Here is a 23316-nt window from a genome sequence, read left to right as displayed (position 1 = left end):
AATTTAAATGGAAATGTATATTTTTATGTGAAGGAAAAGACAACATAATAAGGGTTCCTGGTGCAAACATATCACATATATAGGCATAATGTCTTTCCAGGTTGTGGTTTGAATATCTTGCAATGTTTTTGCTGTTTTTAATGCTTTGAAAAGCAATGTTACTTTAAACAACACTGAGAAACTTCAGTCCGCATACCACCAATAATGACGGACGTTGTCGCCCCCCGGTGGCCACATACCGAAACTACAGCCATGTATAAAGCCAGACGCAATCACGTACAAGTAATACTTCCGGTTAAACCTTTCAAAATACAACGTAATAAAACATATACACACTACTTCTGGTAGAGAATAAAAATAGAGTTAAACGCATTAACCTGCAAACGCCAAGATACACCTGTAGTTTTCTCTTTAGAGTTTATATACAATCCATATGGTACCGTCTAAAGCAGCTGCTGCCACTCCTGTGTGTGTGAGAGAGAGAGTTCGTAAACGTGCATTCACTGCAATTTGTGCTCTTTGGACATTGTGCACGAAATGCCTCGAGAATTCTGACTGTAGGGAGGATCAGAGGATCATTAAGAAAATTAAAAATTAAAAATGTACACCCATCCGCCTGTTGAATGCTGGTTGAATAAAAAGGTTGACAAGAAAGAAAGAAAGAAAGGTTGAATACGGCCACCATGGTTACGCCCAGTTCCATTTCGGGTTTTAGGAACCTCTGAAGGACACTATGCAGAGTAAAAACTAATCTTGAAAAAGTTACATCAGAGTTTTAGTACAAAAATACGTATTTTTGTCTTTTTTTAAAGACGAGAATATTATAATTATTTCATAATTTACTCGTGTTAGGGGACCGTCATTTTGCAGTGAATTCGGAGAGGTTTGGAACTCGGCCCTGACAGGGTCCAAAACAGGAAGTTTTTTAGTGTGATGATTAGCCGACATGCTAGCTGCTGAGTTAGCGTTAGCTTGGTCACGAACTCCATGTATTGCCTCGGTTTGGGTGATATTTCTGCCCAACAAGCTCCAGTAAGAGTGCCTGCTGTCAGCAAATCGGCACCCGTAACATGAAGTCATGGAGGACCGAAAGCTGAAGAGAAAGAGCCCCAGGACCTCCACCAACCATCCGGCTCCGAGCGCTGGCTCTGGCCGAAAAACAAGCACTTCCTCCGGGGGACGACACACAGGCTACAGCCACAACACCGGGACTCACTCCAGCCAAAATAGGAAGAGCAGGAGGTATACTTTCATATCATCTATTATATCATCTATCAGATATGTATAGTATAATAATAATATGGATTAATTAATGTTCTGTGTGTGTGTTTCCAGGGGAACCAAAGCCAGGCATCACGCTGGTTCGGGGAGTAAAGCGAACCAGACCCAGGGCCCGGCAGCAGCCCCCATCCAGCACTCCTTTCTCACTGATGTGTCGGATGTGCAGGAGATGGAGAATGGTCTGCTCGGTCTCCTCAACGACTTCCACTCAGGGAAACTACAGGCATTTGGTACATTTGCACCTGAACGCATCTTGTCCCTTAGGTCTTCATACAGGGTTCCTGAAGATCCCATAGGCTAATAGTCTTAAAAGGAATTAAATTCATTAATATAACATACAACTGTATTTTGCGTTATACTTTATTTTTTTATATTGCACCTTATCTCTACACTTTTCATCTGCACTGTGTCCTAGCACTGTTGTTTATGTGTCTCTTCACTTGTGTACTTCTATTTTATACATTTTCTTCTTCTTCTAGCCTTTGAGCCTGGAACTTTAGCATTTAATTGCCAATGACTGCTGCTGTTATTGTTGTGCATGATGACAATAGCTCTTTTTTTATTCTTGATTCTGTGTTCCAGGCAATGAGTGTTCCATCGGTCAGATGGAGCATGTGAGGGAGATGCAGGAGAAGCTGGCCCGGTTGCACTTTGACCTTTACGGTGAGGTGGATGAAATGCCCGAGGACCAGAGGAAGACCGCCTGTGACACCAACATGGACAAATTACTGCTTAATGTGAGTAAGGCTAACAACATCTTTTGACCAATGTTCTGACATCCTTGCTATGATTTGTTATTTGTTCATATGGAAAAATTCTTTTAAGTAATCCAAATGATTTTAGCTAATTGTATTGTATCGTATCAGATTCAAACTGGATATTCCTACACATCTCCAAATTCAGTCCTGAAATGTTTTTGATACCACACACAGAGATCATTGTGCCGCCCTCCTGTACGTTATGTCATCATGAATAAAGGCTGTTTAAAAGCCTCTGTAAAACTGGTGTTCAATAGTAATAATCAATATGTTTGATATCAAAGTTGGGAGTCCTAGTAAGCTTTTACAAAAATCTTATTAAAAAAAAAAAAAAAAAAGCTTTTTTACTGTCTAGACCGTTTGGCCGGACTGTGTGGGCGTGATCTTATCAAACAATCTCTGTGGCATTTTATAGAACACTTGAATTTTTTTTTACTGGTCATAAGAAACAAAGAATATAGCCCATCTCATATAACCTGAATATCTGTATAGTTGATCCAACAATATCGTTAATTTGGATTGATACATATGCCTAACTCTTTTCAGAGGCTTACTATCGTGCAACTTCCCAACTTACATAGTTAGAAGGATTTAGTGGATTTGGTTTGACAGGGGCTTTAATGTGTTGCAACTACACAACAACATGCCAACAAGGATTTAGCTGTGTAGTTAAGTGTTTAAGTATTTAAGAGTTAGCTGCTTGTAGCGTGTCAAACAGAATAGAGAGAGTCCATTCCAGTGATTTGAGATGTTCTCTTTCTCCACAGCTGGAGGAGCTGAGTTCTTCCATGTATCCTTTTGCTATGACCAGTCTCCAGGCATCACACCAGTCCTTCAAGTCTTTAAAGGTGCACTATGCAGTTTCAAAGGAGGGGGATTTGTTTACATTTGCAGAGCCTGCAGTTAGTTCACAACAATATTTTCCCTACATGGAACCTTGAGTCTTGAATAATGATATAATTATAAATAAATACAATTATTTTGAGACACCTGAAACCAAACGAGTAAGACTAGAAAAGGTTTGTTAACAAAACTGTGGGCCCTGCTGCTGTACTCCGCAACAGTGACGAAGTAACTTTTCAGGAAGCTTTCTAACTTCAAACTGTGTTCCAGGGATACAATTTCCCTGTGAGGAAAGTTTGTTTATTCAGTTATGAGACTGTATTTTAGTATTTTTCTTTGACCCTTCCTCTCCAGTCAGAAACTGAATCTAGCCGACTCCAATGAGATCCCGAGGACTGCCAGCGTGTGACTCTCTCTCTCCAATCTTTATCAAACATCCTTCCACCCAACAGCTTTTCTTTAGAGGGGCCTCACAAGCGGATACAGTGGAGCTGTAGCTTGAAGCACCTTTTTTTCCTCAAGTATTGATGGCAAACATGTGTTCACCAGTGTTCCCTGTCTGTGCAGGGGGCATGGATGTATTAGTAAGATGTCCCCACCAAGAGGGATGCACTGAGAGCCTTATTTTCTTTAGCCCTATTTTGTTCTAATCTTATCTTATCGAGAAGCAAGCAGACACTTTAGTGAGATAGGATTAAATTCCACCTTACCTTCTCATAAATCAGATGCATTCTATTTTGTCTTATGGAGGGAGGTTTGACTGTTGACTTAAACATGTAATATTTGATGTACCATCTTTGATGCATAGTTGTCAAGGCCAATGTCACTCATTTCCAACCACTGTAGATTCAGAATACATTGCTAACCAAACTTACATGTTATAAACCTGTTCCTTCAGCACATTTTTAAATATCTATATTAACTATCAAACTTAACAATAAACTATCACATTCTGTTTCACTTTTTCTTAACTATTCACACAGGTGAATCAGCTGCAGTTCCTCAGACTTAAGACCCAGATTTAGACTTCTGTGAATATATATATCTATGCAGAAATGACCCATACAATTATTTTTCAACATAAAGTTTTAAACAGCTCTTATCTGTGATTCCTTTAAATGATAGACAAAATTTGGCCAGAAATGAATAAGCATTTAAACTGTGTAGTATTTGAACCCACTTTGTGATACATATGCATTTATTTCTACATGTGTGTGGCCTGCTATCACCTCCGACACCTTTGCTCAATGTTGAATATACAGTATTTGCACATTTCCATGCAACATGCGAGACACACCGCACGTTATCACCGGTGTCCCTGTTTTGACCATGGGTTTTGACGCTGGAAAAGAATTATCCCAAATGTTGACATCACAAACATGCCTTACGTTTTTAATTTAATCATTTTCGTCTTATTTGGTAAAACCATTTATTGGATTTACATAAAAACATGTTGAATGTTAGGTTTGGATTAAAAAATAATATATATATATATACACACATTTGTCAGTGCTTTGATTGTAAAACCTAGTTTATTCTTGCTATTTTAACCAGTGTTGTTATGGGAAGTAGGATAACTTTAAAGTGTTTCACTGTTTAAATGTTGGGTGATTTTATTTTTCAAAATAAATAAAAAATTAATGTGTTGTGTGTGAGTCTCATGGCTACAGTTTTTAAACCATACAAAGTGCTCAATCAAGAGTGGAGAAAGTGAGGAGGAAAATAAAAATGTTACTCACTCACTTCAATTGTGTTAAAACTTGGAATTTACAGGTGGAGTCACCTATTCTGGACAATGCTTGTCAAAATTCTCGAATATCTCGTTTTGCTCTTGTTTATTTTGTCAACCTGCTGTCTGTTCAATGCTGAACCCTTGCAGTTGGCTAGTTAAATATTAATGCGCAGCAGTGATGCGGAGGAATGTGCTCATCCTCTTGTTGATGCGTCTCTAGGGAGACCGATAGCAGAGCTTTATAGGTCCACACAGGGAGTGAACGCGACTTTTTAACTCTTTATTTACTATTTTATTATTGACAGTTCAGTCTGACTTTGTATGGGAGCTCACGGTTTGAAACAGAACTAGGAGCGGATTTTCATTAGCCTTTTATTATTAGTATCAAAGTTGAGTATTTCCGGTGTTTGATTAACATGGAAGCGAACCTGAGATCCTCTACCCACTCTGTGAAGCGGTGGCAGCTCAGCGGGACAGACTATGATCCGGGACAACTGCGAGCCGAGACCCGCTTCAGCACATGGACCCCCCTCAACCACAAGACCAGCAACCTGCAGGTCCGACTAGCAAACACCGGCACAACCTTACTACTGACTCAACAGTTAGCCATTTAAGATACGTCTATATGCATTATGCCTACTATAGCCACCAGATAGCAGTATTACCAATTAATTTAGCTAGCCTACTGCATCACACGACGCCAATAATAAATGTGGACTTTATTTATTACCTAAACCCGTCGGGAATAGGCCTATATTGTAGCCTAATTCAACACCATTTATGTTAAACTGTATTGTAACTTTGAAATATTGCATATGTTTCATATTTTGTTTTCGTATTAGCAGTTTATGCTAACAGGAGGTAGTTAATTGGCTAATTAACCAGATTTGGTAACCTGGCGAGACCTGCATGATCTCGCGAGACTGGCCCGGGTTTGCACCTGGGGGAGCCATGGCCCCCCCTGAAATCTTACTGGCCCCCCCAGTTCTGATGTTTTTTTATTTATTTTATTTTTTAGTTCAGAGATATGTATTAATTTTTTTTTCTTAACTTTTTTTTGATAAGTAGTTGCCATGTTCATCACACAAACACTCCAATCCACTGATATAGGACCAGTTTGCAATTTTCAAGTAGGCTAAATTAATGGTAGGACTGTGGCCACTAGAACTGGTCCCTGGTCAGCAAAGGTCTTGAAAACAGCATAAGTGTGCTTGTGACACGCGTGCCACCCATGCACGTGTATGGGCACGTGCCCCAGCAGATTTTTGAAATCTGAATAAAGAAATAAAAGTGTGTAGTTAGCAAGTGTAACACGTTCTTAGTAAAGGCAGAATTTCATAAGGTTTATTTGTTTAGCAAGATATTTGGTCAAAAGCTAGTGGTCATCTGTCCCTCTGTCCAGTTGTTAGGCATCTAGCTGTTATGTTGTCTTGCTAATTTTACTATTCATTTGAACTGAAATAAATTGTGACTTTTTCCTTTATTCTCTTCTCCAGAATGCACCAGAATGCTTCGATTATGTGTTAAAAAGACAAAAAATCTTCTGGGGGGATGCTCCCAGACAAACATTGCAATGGATAGCTTACTAACATGATTTGGGCATTTGGGATTATAAATCATCTTTGAATTGGTTGTACAGTTTATCACATGCTATTCATTCAGGGGTTGCGATGGACACCCCTCTCTAGCTCTGTGGCCAACCTTGGCCACCACAGTAAACATTTCCTAGAAACAGCACTGCTCTAGTTGAAGGCGCACACAACACAAGTTAAAGGCACTACGAGTAAGTCGGCACGTTGGCGACACCTTTGAACAAAAGCGGTAGTATTATTACGACGCCAGCTGTCGTGAAGCTGTTTGCTTGCTCGTGCAGGGCTGCAAGATTCAAATAATCAGGAAGCAATATGGTGCGTGTCCGTGTGTGGACTCATTTCGGCTCGGTGAGAGTGGTGGTGACACAGCATCTACTAATGCCAGTAAGTGCTAAACACTCCTGATTGCAATGAGTTGATGCATTGTCACCTCTCACGGAGCTGAACGAGTCTTTAGTAGGCTACCGCTCATTCATTTAGGAGTAAACACTGCAGTCTAGGTTCACTCCGTGAAATTGTGTAGGCCTATACGTTGCTTGGCAACGCCCTCCCACCCGCCTATCACTCTCCCTTTTTTGCTTTTCTTCATTGCATTTTCTTTTTTTGCTTTGATGGTTCAGCCCCGTTATCAATTATGACGACAAATAACTGTCTCAAACAAGGCTCCCGCTCCCCTTCTAGGGTGACCAGATCGCATTTCCATTACTTTTCACACGTCCCGCAAATTGAGACGTTGTCCCGCATTGTTATTGAAAGTGAGCCCCCCTTTTTAAATGCGTGTTTTATAATCTGGTAGCCTATATATCCGATAGCTGTGTGGAGACAGCAGTCTGTGAGTGTGCGTCTCTCCGTTTGTCTCTGTGTGTGTGTATCGCACTGTCGGGGGGCTGCTGGGCTCAGTGGCTCTGTGAAGGTGCTGCCTGCTTCGGCATTTCCTTTCTGTTACTTCAAAATAAAAGCCAACTCACGTTTGTCAAGTGAAATGCTTATGTGAAGCCAGTGAAATGCTTTTAATGTGAAGCCGCAGCCTTAACTCTATTTGTTTAACAGTAGCTAACTTAACTGCTGCGCGCTGATCTAAAGATAGTGTTTTTTAATATAGAAAGCCGTGTCTCTGGCATTACCGGTGGTGACACGAGTTTATTTTGCTACAGAAAACGGCACTTTGTCCCGCACAAACGTAGTCTTTGTCCCACATCTGGTGAATTGGGATCTGGTCTCCCTATCCCCTTCCCTCACCTGGAGCCATAGGCTTCTCAAATCGCGTTCCTGCGCCACACTGAAATCTGCGACCAATGCGGATATGTGACCATAGAGCATGCACGCGTGAACCGAAAATCGGACTGGGTGTACGACCAGATCAAATGCAGTAATAAAAACTATATAAAAACGTCTTTCTTTGCACTGATGGACTTGTTTGCTGTTAAAGGTAATTTATGATTATGAGAGGAAACATGAGGCTGTTTAAAAGATATTTAAAAGTTACTCGTTGCCGCTTTAATTCACACCATGGTAAATGATGTACCATACCTTTTTACCAAACATGCATGATCAAAAGGCAGTGCTCCAAGACTGAGGAGGCCTAATGAAACACTCAACCGTACTGTCACTGTTAATGGCCCCAGTACACCAATGTTTTCTTGCACTTGGAGTTGTTTCTTTTATACACAGTCAGTGTTTTTTTAGTTAAAGGTCCCATATTATGCTAAATGCACTTTTTAAATGTGTTCCAACATATCCATGCGTCCACGGTGTGCCTAGAGACTGCCAAAATTTCAAAAAAAATAACAATCTCTCCTTTTCTCACTCTCCCCTTTTCTGAAACCCCCACCCCTCCCCCCAAAAACACTCCAGTCAGAATTATCCCCTTTTCTGACCTCACAAACCGTAAAGCCAGAAGCTTCCACTGTGCAGCCCACACCCCTATTTCTTATTGGTCCACGGCCCTGACAGACAGAGGGAGAGGCGTATCTGGCTTCGCTTCCGGACAGGGGGCGGGGGGAGCTCAAAGATTGTATATTTACGAGGGGACCTGCAACTCTTTTTTAAAAAATAGGCCATTGTGAGATTAGCTGAACATCAGCATAGTACAATAAATTATCTGAAAGTTTTTTTCAGCAAACAATTAAAGAAAAACGTATTAGGGACCACTAAGACCATATAATATGGTGTATAATAGAACCGAAAAGTGTATAATATGGGAGCTTTAATGGCGGAGTAGCCAGACTCACACAATGAGTGCTCCGTCCATACTGGCTGCGTATATAATGTTGTTGACTGTCCCTTCTCCCTTCTAGTTATTTGAGGAGAGGACCAACCTTGTGCTTCACTGGTTTGACCTGTGGACTGACAGACAGAGGAAACAGCTGTTATACTCTCTGCTCACACGCTGCACTGACTCACAGCTCAGGTATAGCCTTTCTCTACCATTTTATCCCTTTAAAAGTGGAGTCAGTGATTCAGGTGAAATGCTTTTGTCAAAATCACTTTTGCTCTCCTCACAATTGACTACATATAGGCCTAGGTAGGGCTACTGTGTGCGTGCAGAAATGGAAATCCAGTGTTGATACACAGCCTAAGGTCCGTGAAAAGGCATGTTGTTACGGTGGTTCCCCTATGTTAATGTACCCTGTGTTTACTTACCAGTTTACAGAACCTAGGCTGTGTATTAACACTGGATATTTTTTCAGCGCACACACACTGCACACAGTAATGGACACAGAAAGGTAAGGACGTGAGGAAATATTCACTGATTCTGACAAAAAGCCTTCTCCAGAATCGCTGACTCCATCTTTAACTTGTATTATAACTAACTATTGCTTGTGTTAATTTGTTGTGTGTGATATATCCTATGACTCTCTTTACAGGTACTGTAGGGATATGCTGATGGAGACGGTCCCCGTGACTGCGGTGGACTTGACGGCGGTGTTACCACGGTTCCTGTCCCTGTATGTGATGTCATTTCTATCACCTCGGGACCTCTGCTCCGCTGCACAAGTCAGCTGGCACTGGAGGGGCTTGGCTGAGCAGGTGAGCAGTTTATAAAAAGCATTCAAAAAATCATTGAATTTAATATCCTAAAAAATAAGGCCATAAAAGTATTGAATTTCCCTGCAAAGTATTGAACTCTACAAAGGTCTTAAACATTTTTTGATTGCATTTATACAATCTTGGAAAGGGGTGTTTATGTGACAAATAAGCATTTTTTTTATTTTTTACTATCAGTAAACATATTTCACAAAGCTATTGTTACAGTTTATCAATGTGAGTATATTAATATGAGTTTATAATAAATGTTCTTTGAGTACCTTAAATGCATCAGCATTTCCATTATATCCTTCCTACTTTTTTCCAATATGAGGTGTGACGTTGGCATTGACATTTAATTTTAAGTGGCATTAAAAAGATATTTAAAAAAGTCTTAAATTTCACTTGGATATCCCTGGTTATTAGCCTGCTAATAGTTAAGAATGTTTTCTTGTGCACAGGATTGTCTGTGGGCGGGGCGGTGTATTAAGAGAGGCTGGTTCCTGCCTTACGCTCCGGTAGAGAGAGAATTTGGAGCGTGGAAGAGCCACTATGTGTCCTGTGTTTCAACACTGGACCGCCCCACCCCGCAGGAGGCAGCAGAGCGGTACGGGACCCTCAATCTCCACAGCCCGGGATGGAGGGAGGAGGAGGAGGAGAGGGGGAAAGAGAGGAGACTCAGGAAAATGATCAGAGACAAACTACAGGAGGACAAGAGTGAGTGACTATTAGCAATGATCTTAATTGTCATTAATCCCCTCGTTTCTTTTTGGTTGTTACTTTATATATGTAATGTATTTTTTAACTTTATGAATTTAGTTTCAATGTCATGTTGTCTTATAATTTTCTTTGCTTTTTGTTGTCTATAAATATAAAATGATTTAGTTGGAGGCTTCAAATGAAGCTTTTCTAATTAAGTTTTTGTCTCTCCCCTTTCGCACTGCATTCGTTTGTTATCTTTCTCATTCTGTACATTTTCAAATTGTGCAAGTCATTTAAAAAAACTTAAACCCTAATCTTATGGTAAACTTATACTTGTACTGTACTCCCCTCGTGCTTATGGTTGCGGCAAATTGCAGGACTATCTCTGAGTACCAGGAGAGCTTGGGGCAGCTCCACAAAGTCAGAAAGCTTGACCCAGACACAGAGGCCCTTGTCTGGGCTAACACTCGTCTCCTCGCCCCTCTCCCTCTCTCTCAACCTGGACCAGGGACACACTGGGACTGTCCAGGCCTCCACTCCTAGCAGGTGATGGTCTAAATATTCATTTATACCTTCCATGACATCAGTTAACTGTGTTTTAAGATCGAACACACCTGTATGATAAAATGCAACTCAATATGATAGCTCTTTAATAAACACTGTATTCATAATAAATTTTGTTTTCTTTTTACACTTATTTTTCTAGTCATTGTTGGATTTGAAGTCTGTTTTCCTTATATTTTCACCAACCCTACATTTACATATTAATAACACACCTCAATATAAAGCAGTAACTTTAGGATATGAGGTCTGGAGCAAAGTGTTCCAGGCAAAGAGAAAAGACAGTAGTTGTCAATTGCCTGTGGAATTGGTTGAATCAAAATGCACCAAGTAGTACAATTCTATTTTTAATGCATTGTCCATGTTTATTTTCTAATCCGCTGCTGACTATAGCTTCATTACTGTATGGATAGTCATTAAGAGTGTTTTTTTTTATAATGCAGTTCTCTACAAGAAAGCAAATAAGTGTATCTCACAAAATGCTGAACTTTTTTTTGTTTTTACATACTAACCACACCTCCATCTTTACTTTCAGTGACGGACCAAACAAAGCCAGCAGAGCACTGTCCTTCTTCACCTACAGACCTGCACTGCCACACACACCCACTCCTGCCCTCTTACTGCTGCTCTCCAATAGAGTGCCTGCTTATGAGGTATATTGTATAGTTTATGTTCTATTCTGCATAGTACAGCTGATCATAAAACGTATCTAGTTTGAATGCATTAGGCATTGTACAATTGGGACATACTTTTTGTATTTATTCCTTCATAACATTGTGCCTTGATCTTGCCTCTTGCTTATATCCGTTGTTGCATCGCTGGTTGGGCTCTGTCGATGTGACCTCACTTCCGGTGTGCAGTTGTTGGGTCAGAATAGCCCAAAAAGCATGCTGATTTACACACTTAAAATATCAACCGTTTGCAGTAAGACATCCATGTATTTTTCAGCATGCTGCATCCGACCACAAGAATTGGGACATCCTAAATCTTTTTCTGCCATACTAAACAGCAGGGTAGTATGGGGATGGGAAGATAAACACATTATTTTTAACTCTATGCTCGTTTCCTTTCTTCGCCATGTAGATGGTGTTGAGTGGTGTGAAGGCAGGAGTGACTGTGGTTCTGTATGACCACAGGGGGACTCTCTCAGCTCTGTTAACCCAGGTGGAGAGGGCTATTTCTGGGCAAAGAGCTCAGAGGCTGGGCCTGCTAGCTCCAGGAGGACCAGAGCAAATCCATCTGCTCCACAGTAAGAAATACTAATCCTATGTGTGTCTCTAATACTGTGAAAGCACATCTGCTAAAACTATTTCATGCCTCATTTTATTTTGATAGTACTCTTTTTCCTTTAAATCCATGGCTAACTGTTTGTCCAAGACTAACTTTCATAAATCTTACATATCTTCACCACGCTTATATGGGCTCTGAGATCTGTATTTTGATGTTATGATTAAAGAATAAATACACATTATCGTAAACCATATTTAAATCACTTTCTAATTTAAGATACAAACTTTGTGGTATATTGATTCACTAATTTAGTCAGTTTCCCTCGATGAAATACCCATGTTTTACTGGAAAATTATGACTTTACTTTCATGTCATATGGCATTCACATGCACTAATACTACAAACCGTTTTGGTTACAGTTGAAACCGCATGTTGTTTAAAAGTTTTTAAAATGTGAAATTAATCAATTAATCAATTTATTTTTTTATTTTATTTCTCTGTTTACTAATGCACTTTGTTTGACCTTTTGACTGTTCAGGTAGCAGCCTGTCAGAGACGTCTCTACTGACCACCGACAGCAGAGAATTCTGGGAAAAACTGTGTGTCTGGGTGGCACCGACTGAGGAAGGAGGAGGGATTGACATATTCTGCCCGCTGGCTGCATCTGGTAAGTTGACACAGTGTGAGAAAAACACACACACTCACCATCACGCATACACACACACACACACACACACACACACACACACACATATATGCACACTTTCAGCGTTTCTATCTCTCCCTCAGCATCAGGACTGGCTCTCATCCACTCTCTCTCTACTCTGACTGGTCTGGAGGTCCGGGCACCAATGGGTCTCGCCACCGGAAGTTTCCAGAACAGTGAGTCACTCATTCACAACTAAGAACCTCCACTGAAAGCTGTTAAAGGAGTGTTTGCTGTAGTACTAATCCTCACAAGGACTACAACTGTACTGTTGTCTTTAGAATGATTATTCAGACGACTAACTGTACACATACCAAAGTACAAAATGACTCTTAAGCATCAACTTAAAGCCACAAAAAATATGCTGCTGTCCCCTTTCTCCTCTAGTCCTGAGTGAGTGGTCTGATGGCAGTGTTGTGTGCATGGGGTCCTGGTACCAGCAGTGTGCCCCCTCCTCTCCCCTGCAGTATGTGAGTGAGAGTGCACTGCAGGCCTGGTGCACGCAGGCTCAGTGGATGGAGGAGGCTCTGGAGGAAGTGAGGGGCCGCATGGGGACACGCCTACAGCGGCTCAGCCTCCAGGCCAGGGCCCGGGCTCTGGGTGGGTTTCACATTCACAGAGATTAAAAGGAATAGTTCAACATTTACATTTTTTAGCAGCTCAAAAGATAAACTTTATAAAATCTCTAAATACTCCTGTGTACTTTTTGGGACTTGTTTTTAGTATCAAATACATATGTGACCGTCACAGGCATTTCCTGGTTTCCTTTCCTAGTATGTATTTCGTTTTTAAATGAGATAAGGTGTAATAGTATAGAGTGCAACATAAAGTGGCAAATAAACAACTCCCAACAAGCACACAGGAGCTAAGCTTACCTGGATGAGCAACCTATGCCCATTTATATATGAAAAATGCAAGCACAGTTACAATAACGGTTTCTGTCACCTTTTTTTGAGCCAGAGAGTGAGGCAAAAAGCTTAAAATACAAAATGTTGAGCTATTCCTTTAATTGCAGCCACACATAGCTGGAGAAGTTCATACAAATGGGTGCGTACATATTCCTTGAATATTATATCCTTGTTGATACGTTAAAGGTAATTTTCTGTGGGAGAATACCTGCCTGGAGGAGCTTTGTTTGTCCCAAGATCTGACAGAAGCCCTGACCGAGGGCCTCACTGCTCTCACACGGAAAGGAGAGGTGGGGATTAATGTCAAAGAGATAATAAACAGCTAAGGCATGTGCTCTTCTATATACAACTTATTTTTAGAGTAGTATTTAAACACCTTCTTAACATTTTCCAGACCAGACCTTTGGAGTTCCTCGCCATGTTCCTGAAAAGATGGAGTGAGCGGAAGGAGGGAGAAGAGAGTGGTGAAGAGGAAGAGGGAAGACACAAAGGAGATGATTTCACTGTAAAACCCCATAGCTCACAGAAAGGCTTCAGCCCGACGCTTGAGCTACCACCGGTGTGTGTGTGCGCGCGTGTGTGTGTGTGTGGGTGTGCGTGTGCGTGTGAGCATTTTATCTTTACAACTCTCTTCTTTCTCACACGGAAACGTGAAATTACTGTAGAAAAGGCAAAATTGCTCCAGATGGTTCAGAGAGCACCTCGCATGGCAGCTGCTACCATCGGTGTATGAGTGTGTGTGTGTGTGTGAATGGGTGAATGTGGTAAGACATGTGAAGCACTTTGGGGCTGAGAAAAATCAGCTAAAAAGCGCTGTATAAGTCAATTCCATTTACCATTTACCATTGTTGTGTCTCCAGACAGCTTTAGATTGGAGAGGTGCAGTTGCCAGAGAGCTGCACCACAGCGAGTGTCTTTATCTTGGGAGACTGGGCGCTGTGCTGAAGGTACAAACTCCTATGTATTTGGTAGACTCACATTAAAAACACTAAAACAATTCAAATTTGGGGGAGCTCCCGTGGCTCATTGGTAGAGCACGCACAATAATTAATGCAAACAATTAAACTTGTATTTTCATTCAGGAAATTTAGTAACACTATCCCATGCTTTGTTGCTAAGAGGTCATTATTTAAGGTGCAGTGCCACTCAAAATATGTCAATTAATGCTGTCCAATCATGTTCAGAGAAAAGCCAGTGATAATTGATATGAACCGGGCCCCTTTAAGGAAACTAAGGGGACTTAATACAATACCTTTTGACTATGATTTTTAGATATGAAATTAATCATGTTTCTGCAGCTGAATGGCTTAGTTTTTTTTCCTATTATAATCTGATTCGGGGAACCCAACCAAGTGCTGTGTGTTTGTCTAGTTTAGGTGCAAACAGGCCGTTAGAAGGAGTCAGTATAAATAAATCAAAATAATTGATTTGATGGATGCCTGATTCTGTGGTTTTCTTTGTCCTGGAGGTTTACCAGGAGCCTCTACAAGCAGCTCTGAACTCCAACAGAGCCATCCTCAGCTACGGGGACATCCACATTGTCCTCAGCCCCATCACACACATACTGCAGCTAAACAGGTACAGGCACGCACGCACACATGCACGTATACACACACTCTCTCTCTCTTTCTCTCTCTCTCTTACCCCCCCCCCCTTTCTATGATTATGTATTGTTCGTACCCCACTGCATGACCATGTTAAGATCTGTGTGTTTGCTGCAGGGTCTTTGAGGTAGATTTGCGTGCCCGGCTGCAGCAGTGGGGTCCAGAGCAGTGTGTGGGAGACGTGTTAGTGAAGCTGTGCTCAAAACTCACCGTCTACACCAACTATCTCAACAACTACACCACTGCCATCTGTACCATCGACAAGGTAAAGTCATGTTTGAGAGCGTACAATAGACATAACAGAAAAACAAAAAGCAAGCAGTGCACAGTCAAGTTAAGAATAGAAAGATTAACAACACAAAATATTATTAAATATGTGTAAATATATCTGTTTTTAATAATGAAAGAGCTGTAGTTGTGTGTTTTTTGATGTGTAAGCAAATGCTGCTGTTTGTGTGTCTCAGTGCAGAGAGACCAAGCCTAGATTTCGAGCTTTCCTGAAGAGAGCAGACAGAACTCTGTCAACGCACATGCTGAGGTAACGGCACACACACACACACACACACACACACACACACACACACACACCCCTTTTATATGCCCATGAAATGATAGTCTGACCAAAAAACTATTCATAAGTCAAACTGTAGTGTTTCTTCATGATATTGTGTGTGTGTGTGTGTGTGTGTGTGTGTGTGTGTGTGTGTGTGTGTGTGTGTGTGTGTGTGTGTGTGTGTGTGTGTGTGTGTGTGTGTGTGTGTGTGCGTGCACGTGCGTGCGTGTGTGTGTGTGTGTGTGTGTGTGTGTGTCTAAAGCCTACAGGAGCTGCTGCTGTGTCCGGTGTGGAGGATCCAGGAGTATGTGACCCTGCTTCAGGCTCTGTCCGTACACACACACCCCGGCCACCCTGACCACACACACCTCTCCTCTGCCCTCAGCACACTGCTACGGTCCAGAGAATTCATACAAAAGGTAGCGTTGAGTCATAATCTATTTTTTTTATTAAATTTGAATTTAATTTAAAAAGTTTATGCACAGATTTTCTTCTTGTGTTTCAGTTGAAGTATAACACAGAGAGAGACAGGCTGATGGAGGAAACACAGAACATGATCCAAGGATGTCCGGTAAATATATAAAAAAAATCAAAATCACATACAACTAACATTTTGCGGTATAGTAATGTAAATATGATGTGTGTCTGTCCTGTTTGTGTTTGTGTGTGTGTGTGTGCATGTGCGTGTGCATGTGGGTGTGTGTGTGTGTGTGTCTAGAACCTCAATGAAGGAAACAGGCAGCTGATAATGACTCAGGATGCGGCTTTGCTCAGGAGCCCAGATGAACAGATCCCAGACTCGCTCAGGTATAAGACTAATTACGTGTATTATTATTTAGTGGATGTGTAAAAAAATCTAGCACCCCCTTTGGATGGCTGGCGTAGGGTTTTTACTACGCCAGCTCTTGTTCCTGGGTGAGCGTACCCATGACAAAGGCATTTAGAAAACTATATAAAAATAGCATTCTTTGCACTGATGGTCTTGTTTGCTGTTACGTGATGTTATGAGATTTATGATCAACAGAGGAAAAATTAGACTTCATAATATTCATAAATATTTAAAAGTTCCTCGTAGCACCTTTTACGTGAATATCATCATTCCCATAGTTAATCTAATTGAATATGAATTTTGATTGTGTGTGTGCTTGTGTGCTTGCAATGATCAGGACCTATGAACAGGTGTCTGATGTCGGCCTGTTTCTGTTTAACGATGCGCTGGTGTTGACGCGGCGAGACGTGCATCACACACCTTTCACGTTGGCCCACCGCAGCACACACACCTTCCTGGCCTCTGTGGCTCTCACCAGCCTGGCTGTGAGAGAGATCACACACACACACTGTGAGTTTTATATCATATAAAGAAGGGAATACAGTGCATCTCAAAATACCAATGAAAAGTTCATTTTTTCCCCCTTAATTTAATTCACAAAGAGAACCGAGTCTAAAACGAAAAACATGTATTATAAATCATTTTTTGATTGGTTTCATGTAATATTTTTATATCTTCTGGGATATTAATTTTTTTTATACCATGAGCCGCAATCATCCAAATTAAAACTAAAGAACAAACTGACATATTTCACTTTGTTTAATAAGTCTAAAATATATGAAAGATTTACTTTATGAATAAACTTTTCCATGATATTCAAAACAATTTGAGATGCACCTGCCACCTGTATGTACTTCATGTTGCTACAGCTTTGATCATTTTCACCATTCAAATCTGTGGCCCTTTTTTGATAAACATTGAAAGTAACAGTTAGCATGAATGTGCTTCTCTGTCTAGATGTGAGCCATGCCTTTGTATTGGAGGGTCCCTGTCGTTCGTGGGTCTGCGCCACACAACGAGCTGAAGAGAGAGAGCACTTCCTGTCTGCACTGAGGTCATCCATACGCTCTGCTCTGATTGGACACCAGTGACGGTACTGTGACCAACACAAGACACTTGTAGGGACCCTCTTTTAAGTGAAGAAAGTTTCTAAAGAAAATTCTTAAAATTTCAAAAGGCTATTTTCCCAAACCTCAACATGTATTGAAGACATAGCACTCGCGCCAGCTGTTTTAATGTTGTCACTTCTTCCACCCTAAATGTATTGCTAAACGTCATCCTATAGTCTTACTTATGGAAATAGTGTTTTTTTAATGCAATATTTAGAAGTTATGAACTCCGTGTAACCTCGCTTGTTGCCTTGTTGTATTACAGTACACATCTGTATGTATTGTAGTAGTATCCTTGGTTACCATACATGTTCACAACTTTACTGAAGATTAGGGCTAAAACTACATGCGCTGTCACTCACTATAAAAAACTGTGTTGGCATCAGCTAGACGTGTTTGACGAATTTCAAAGTTTTAAAAAATGTATTCATTTGTATTTGATATACAGAATACCTACAAAAAATTACTTTGACAGTATGGCATCTGCAAACCTGTTACAGCTTAAACTGCTTTAGTACTTTCCTTCTAGCTTTTATGGACTTTTTAATGAGTGGTTTTATGTACAGTATGTCAATGTGGAGTCAGGGGATATGAGAGAAGTGGTTTGTATTTTGTTTGGTCCTGTCTTCTGTGTTTTGTGTAAAGCAGCTGCGTATTAAACACTTTTACGCAAACTTGCTATAAACTGAAAAACCAATGAACAACTTATAAAACCAGTAAAATTAGCTATGGGCAGTCTGAGCATCACTAGTACGATTCCTCTTTGACAATCAAGGTTTTAAATATCAATTCTTAATATGAAAGGATTTCCCTTTTTAATGTTACCTTTCAAATATTTCAAAATCTTTTGTTATTATATCAGTTTTAAAAGAGATTTCAGTATCAGATCAAAGGCATTTCTCTTGTTCCAGGTATAAAAAAATCTTTATTGATAACCAAATATAACACATGTCACATTAAGAGAGATTCTCACTATCATGGCGCTGCATTACAACACATCACTTATACACTTATGTACATTATTGCAAAAATATCCACGTGTTAACATCCCTAGAAATGGATACATGGCTGCGTCATTACCTGTATGAATTAACAGATAAACTCATGAAAGCCAAATACAGAGTAATATTAATTTTCTTTCTTTTTCGACAACATAATGTACTTAGTTTTTCTAGAATAACTTCTCAGTTTCATTTATAAGGATCACAGTGACATCTTCACACAAATCTGTGACGGTAAATATGAAATAAACATTGGTGCTGCTAACTTCTAAAATGTTTTATGTTTTATTTACAGCTAATACAGTGTGTACCGATTGAACATGACATTGACACAAATATCTGTTGCATTTTTTCAGTTTTCAGAGCACCACATAGGATTATATAACAGTGGATCACTTTTTTTTCTTAAAGGTGTAGTGTGTAGAATTTTTTCAGAACAGACTTGGTAGAAATGTAATGTAGTATTCACTAGTTTATTTTAAGCAGTATGTATTCGCTTGAAAATACAATGAGTTTTTCTTTTATTTCCTTAGAATGAGCCTTTTATATCTACGTAAGAGCGGGGCTTGCCAGCATGGAGGCCGCCATTTTGCACTGCCAGGATAACTAGCGTCTTGTCCTTGAAGGCCACTGTAGCTTCTGTAATTATTCGAAAGCGGTGGGGTTACCCAAGGAGCGTTGCATTGTAGAACTTTCACCACTAGATGATGCTAAATATTCAGATATTACACACTGCACCTTTTTAAAAGATTAGAGTTACAATGTTTCTTGTTTATTTTTTACATGTCTTTTTCAGATGGTATGAGTTGGTGTTATATATACTGACACAGTCTCACAGTCTGCGGTTGACTAGGTGTGGGTTGTTGGTGTTGTTGTTGTTGTGTGCTGCTGGCTCGTTGCCAGTGGCGACATGGTTGAGTGGCGGCGGACTTTTGTTGGGCAGCGCCCCATTTGCTGCCATGCTGTTTGTCCCTTTGTGGGAGCCGTAGCCCTTTGGTTTGGGGATTCTGGTCGGCCCTGGTCGTCTTAACGCTTCTAGAGGGATCTGTGGTGAAAAAATAACACAGAGAAATTAATGTAGAATGCTGTAGTTTAACTGAGACATACAGCAAATAACAAATAAGATTAAATTGGATTAGCAGTAAAATGAGAGGGTTAAATACACAAAGTAGTTTTGACCACATTGATGCCTGTGATATTGACCTGCTCAGATTTTCTGCAATACTGAAAATGACCACTAGATGATATCAAACCCATATCTTATTATGGACAGGAAATGACCACAGTGCCAACACTTTGTCTGCACCACTGCTGCACTATGGCTTTGTCCCTAAGAGAACTCCTGTGAAAGATTTTTTTTTTTTCTATTTTTCTTTTATGTAATTCACCTCATGTTCTGTATATACTGTATATATATAAAAAATCCTAATTGATGTTCCTAATAGTTCCAGTATATTATTCAGTTTTTAACTGCGTGAGTTTGTTGCTTTGAAACCAGTGTTTGTCTCTTTGATGCAATAATGGGGGAAACTTCACATTTCTCAGATTCTTAAACAACTTACTGCTCCACTTACTGTGCAATCACATTTCAATCAGTGTGTTTACAATGCGCCGCACCGTGCCAGCATTACTGAGGTACATCACTTCTTGGACCGGCCCCTTGCACAGTAGACAGTATATCCTGTTTACACTAACTCTGATAAGATGTTTTTCACACAGTTATGAGTAACCTCAGCAACAGCTGTTCTGATGAGTGATATACTGTCCTCCATTCATTTCTAGTCGTTTTTTTTGTACAAATTCAGAACAGTATATAGATAGGTATGTAAACAACTCGTACAGTACCTGATTTGAGCAATTATTCTCTTTATGCGTGTAACCACACTTCATGCTTCTAGGATGTTGACATTTTGTATATATCTTTCTGAATGACTTCTATAAATCATACATTTATGAATGTTTCTGAGTCACTCTACTCCTTTTCAAGTTTATAGTTGTTTTGCCTTCAAGGACTCAAATAACCACATGGCAATAGTCAGAAGGCAATTATTTTCTTCAAAGTTACCAAGGGATGTCATTGGCACATACAGTCACATTGTCACAGCTTGATTATTCCGGCTAGAGCTAGAAATTGAAGCTCTACCTCTTTGACTAAATGTGTCATTGATTTAGTCTGCATTCCTTCAGAGTAAAAGTGAAGCATTTCAGTATTTCCATGACTTTCATCACACCAACTGACGTTATTCCCAAGGAGGATCAACACTGAACACCAAAACCTCTGGCACACTTGGGTATGTTCATATGTGGCTTTTTAGCAGTTCTGGGAAAATTAACTTAAAAAAAAAACCTGCAGTGAACTACATCCTTAAATATTCATACGAGGGTATAACATTTCAGAATAAGTACGGGGTCTGAGCTAATGGTGCAGAAAATCTCCCGGGCTGTACGTCATGGTGGAGTGTTGTTGATTTGACATGGAAAAGAAGAGAAGCCTTTAACGTGCGGCTTTGTTCTCTCATATATCAGCGGTGCAGCAGGAGTTCAGCTAAGTACTTCCTCTCTGCAATAGCACCGCTGCTGTCTCCATGCCGACCAAACACTGGGTTTGTTTTGCTTGCTTGTGTTGCGGTGGTAGAGACAGGCCGCTTTTCTCACTGTCTAACTCTAACCCCTCTCACAAGCACACGCAGTCTGAAGCCTTTTGTTAAGAGAGTGGGCCCCGTTCCACTTTATATTGTCCTAGCCTATTTCTAGTGTACCTACTAGTTCAAGCTGAGCAAATTCCTCTGTGGTTATTATCACTTTAGTTTGGGCTAAAACCAGGAATTCCGAGATACACAAGCTGTCAGGCTTGTAGTGCATTAATGACACTTTCTTGGCCTAAGCTTGATTCAAATAAGTAGCTGATAGTTTAAAAATGACGTCAAGTGTTTCTGATTTCACTTTATTTCACCCAAAATCTTCTGCTGTTAACGGTGGAGTCAGCGATTCTGGAAAACGTTTAATTGTCAAACTCACTTTCTGTCAAAATCTGTGAATACATCCTCATGATAGGATACCTCCTTCTGTGCTGTGTGTGCCTGTGGTAAACAGGCATGCTGCTAGCTACAGTAGGTTCCTATATTTACATACCCTTTGGTTTACATACCAGTTTACAGAGCCTAGGCCATTTATTAAAACCAGATTTTTTTTATCAGAACACACACGATATGTACAGATTGGTAGCGGATCGTGAGGACATATTCACTCATTTTGAAAAGTGATAAAGTGTTCTCCAGAAGCGCTGACCAATCTGAGCTATTGTTGTGAGTAAAGTTTGTTAATGGCCTCATTCTCAGCTAAATGGAAGCAAGTACCCATGTTAGTGGGCTCCTCAATAAAAATACCCTTTGGCTTCCGGCATGTCACTTGATACTCATTTTATCAGTCTGGCAGGCAGCACACTGGGCACATACAGTGGTGTATAGACAGTTTATGAATGGAGTGAGTCTAAAGTGAGTCAGGGGGTAATTGAGGTCACAGACAGCAATCCCAGCTGCCCGGATGCTTTTTCTCAACCAGTGGGTTGTTAATGAATAGCATGTTGTTTAGAGCCCGCATCAGATCATATAGCTCCCAGACTGATTCGGATCCGCTTTCTCCAGCTGCGTTCCTCACACACTCATTCAATTTAATGCTTGATTTAATCATCTCCTAGTTGTCACGCTGGTGTGTGTGTGTGTGTGTGTGTGTGTGTGTGTGTGTGTGTGTGTGTGTGTGTGTGTGTGTGTGTGTGTGTGTGTGTGTGTGTGTGTGTGTGTGTGTGTGTGTGTGTGTGCATGTGTGCAAAAGCTAGCCACTCTGCTGCAACAGTTGTCTTGCTGTGTCCAAATGGAGTGGAGCATCTCAAATCTGCTCTATGAGTCTGATGATTTGGCACAGTTATCCTCAAATATGTAACACCAGCTTTTTTGTTGAAATACTGCTCCTACAAGTCTTGTGCCTGCCAGTATATGTGTTTAAATGCACACCCACATATATACAGTGCATATTAACTTGCTCTGCACCCTTTCTTTGAGAACAAGCTTATACTGTATGTCTGAAACACTAAGAACCATTAACTCTTCTTAATGTATGGACGTGCTAGTTTATCAATTGTGCTAAGAAGTAACACCACAGTCCATTTTCAGACCTCTCAAAGGCTTGAGAGTCCCATTCTGACTTAATAGCAGAAAAATACTGCAAGGAAAACTCTGTTGCTCCTTGATTTGACAATTGTCCTCTCTTTAAGATGCTTTTATTTTTTACATAAGTTTTGTATTGAGACATGACATGAATGAATGTACCACAACCGCTACAATTAACCCACATCCTCTCCACTGTATCCTCTCTCTCTCTCTCTCTGTCTGTCTGTCTCTCTCTCACTCTTCCTCTCCCACTTCCCTTTCATTCCTGTCTCTCCATCCGCACATCGTCTTGTCCTAACCTTCGGTGCTGATTTAATTTAAAGCAACAGCACGTATGTGGTAACACATTTCCACTGTGGGCACATAAAACCACATGTACAGGAATGGGCATACACGGAGAAAAAAGCATTTGTGATGACTCATTCCAAAGGTCATGATTCATGGGAGAAAGCAAAATAAAACAGGCGTTTTAGGTTACTACCACCCAATGAAAAGCAAGCAAAGTGAAACTTTCTGTTAAAAGACCACTGAGGTTAAGCTATCAGCAGTTCCATTAATATCCCAGGGAGCCTAACTTGTATCATGTTTTATTGAAGGGGCTCTTTTGATGTATACAATGTTTGGTGGTGTGCAGTATTTAGTGGCAGCACTCTAAGAAATGAGCAATGTATGGCAGGTATTGTTTTGATTTCCAGCATTGAAAGATTTGTTTGC

The 23316-nt window shown here is 40.4% G+C and overlaps 2 protein-coding genes across 2 annotated transcripts; both read left to right on the top strand.

The window, feature by feature from the left end:
• Positions 1 to 734: 734 nt before the first annotated feature.
• Positions 735 to 4532, top strand: ccdc28a (coiled-coil domain containing 28A). Its single transcript, XM_080052798.1, has 5 exons — positions 735 to 1242; positions 1336 to 1511; positions 1864 to 2018; positions 2807 to 2829; positions 3237 to 4532. Exons 1-5 carry the CDS (start codon positions 1079 to 1081, stop codon positions 3289 to 3291), a joined length of 573 nt encoding a protein of 190 aa, XP_079908924.1. The 5' UTR covers positions 735 to 1078; the 3' UTR covers positions 3292 to 4532.
• A 498-nt stretch (positions 4533 to 5030) lies between these two features.
• Positions 5031 to 17417, top strand: ect2l (epithelial cell transforming 2 like; the record flags this gene model as incomplete). The annotated part of the gene is made up of 21 exons (XM_080052946.1): positions 5031 to 5171; positions 8504 to 8616; positions 9074 to 9236; positions 9695 to 9950; positions 10313 to 10481; positions 11032 to 11149; positions 11580 to 11745; positions 12265 to 12393; positions 12516 to 12608; positions 12820 to 13032; positions 13527 to 13630; positions 13735 to 13899; positions 14201 to 14287; positions 14809 to 14918; positions 15062 to 15209; positions 15409 to 15482; positions 15760 to 15916; positions 16003 to 16068; positions 16216 to 16304; positions 16664 to 16836; positions 17284 to 17417. 21 exons carry the CDS (start codon positions 5031 to 5033, stop codon positions 17415 to 17417), a joined length of 2868 nt encoding a protein of 955 aa, XP_079909072.1.
• Positions 17418 to 23316: the final 5899 nt, after the last annotated feature.

This window comes from Ammodytes marinus (genome assembly GCF_949987685.1).
Source record: "Ammodytes marinus genome assembly, chromosome: 24".
Taxonomy (NCBI): domain Eukaryota; kingdom Metazoa; phylum Chordata; class Actinopteri; order Uranoscopiformes; family Ammodytidae; genus Ammodytes; species Ammodytes marinus.
Note: the sequence above shows the minus strand (reverse complement) of the source record. Positions and strands in the feature narration are given on the sequence as shown.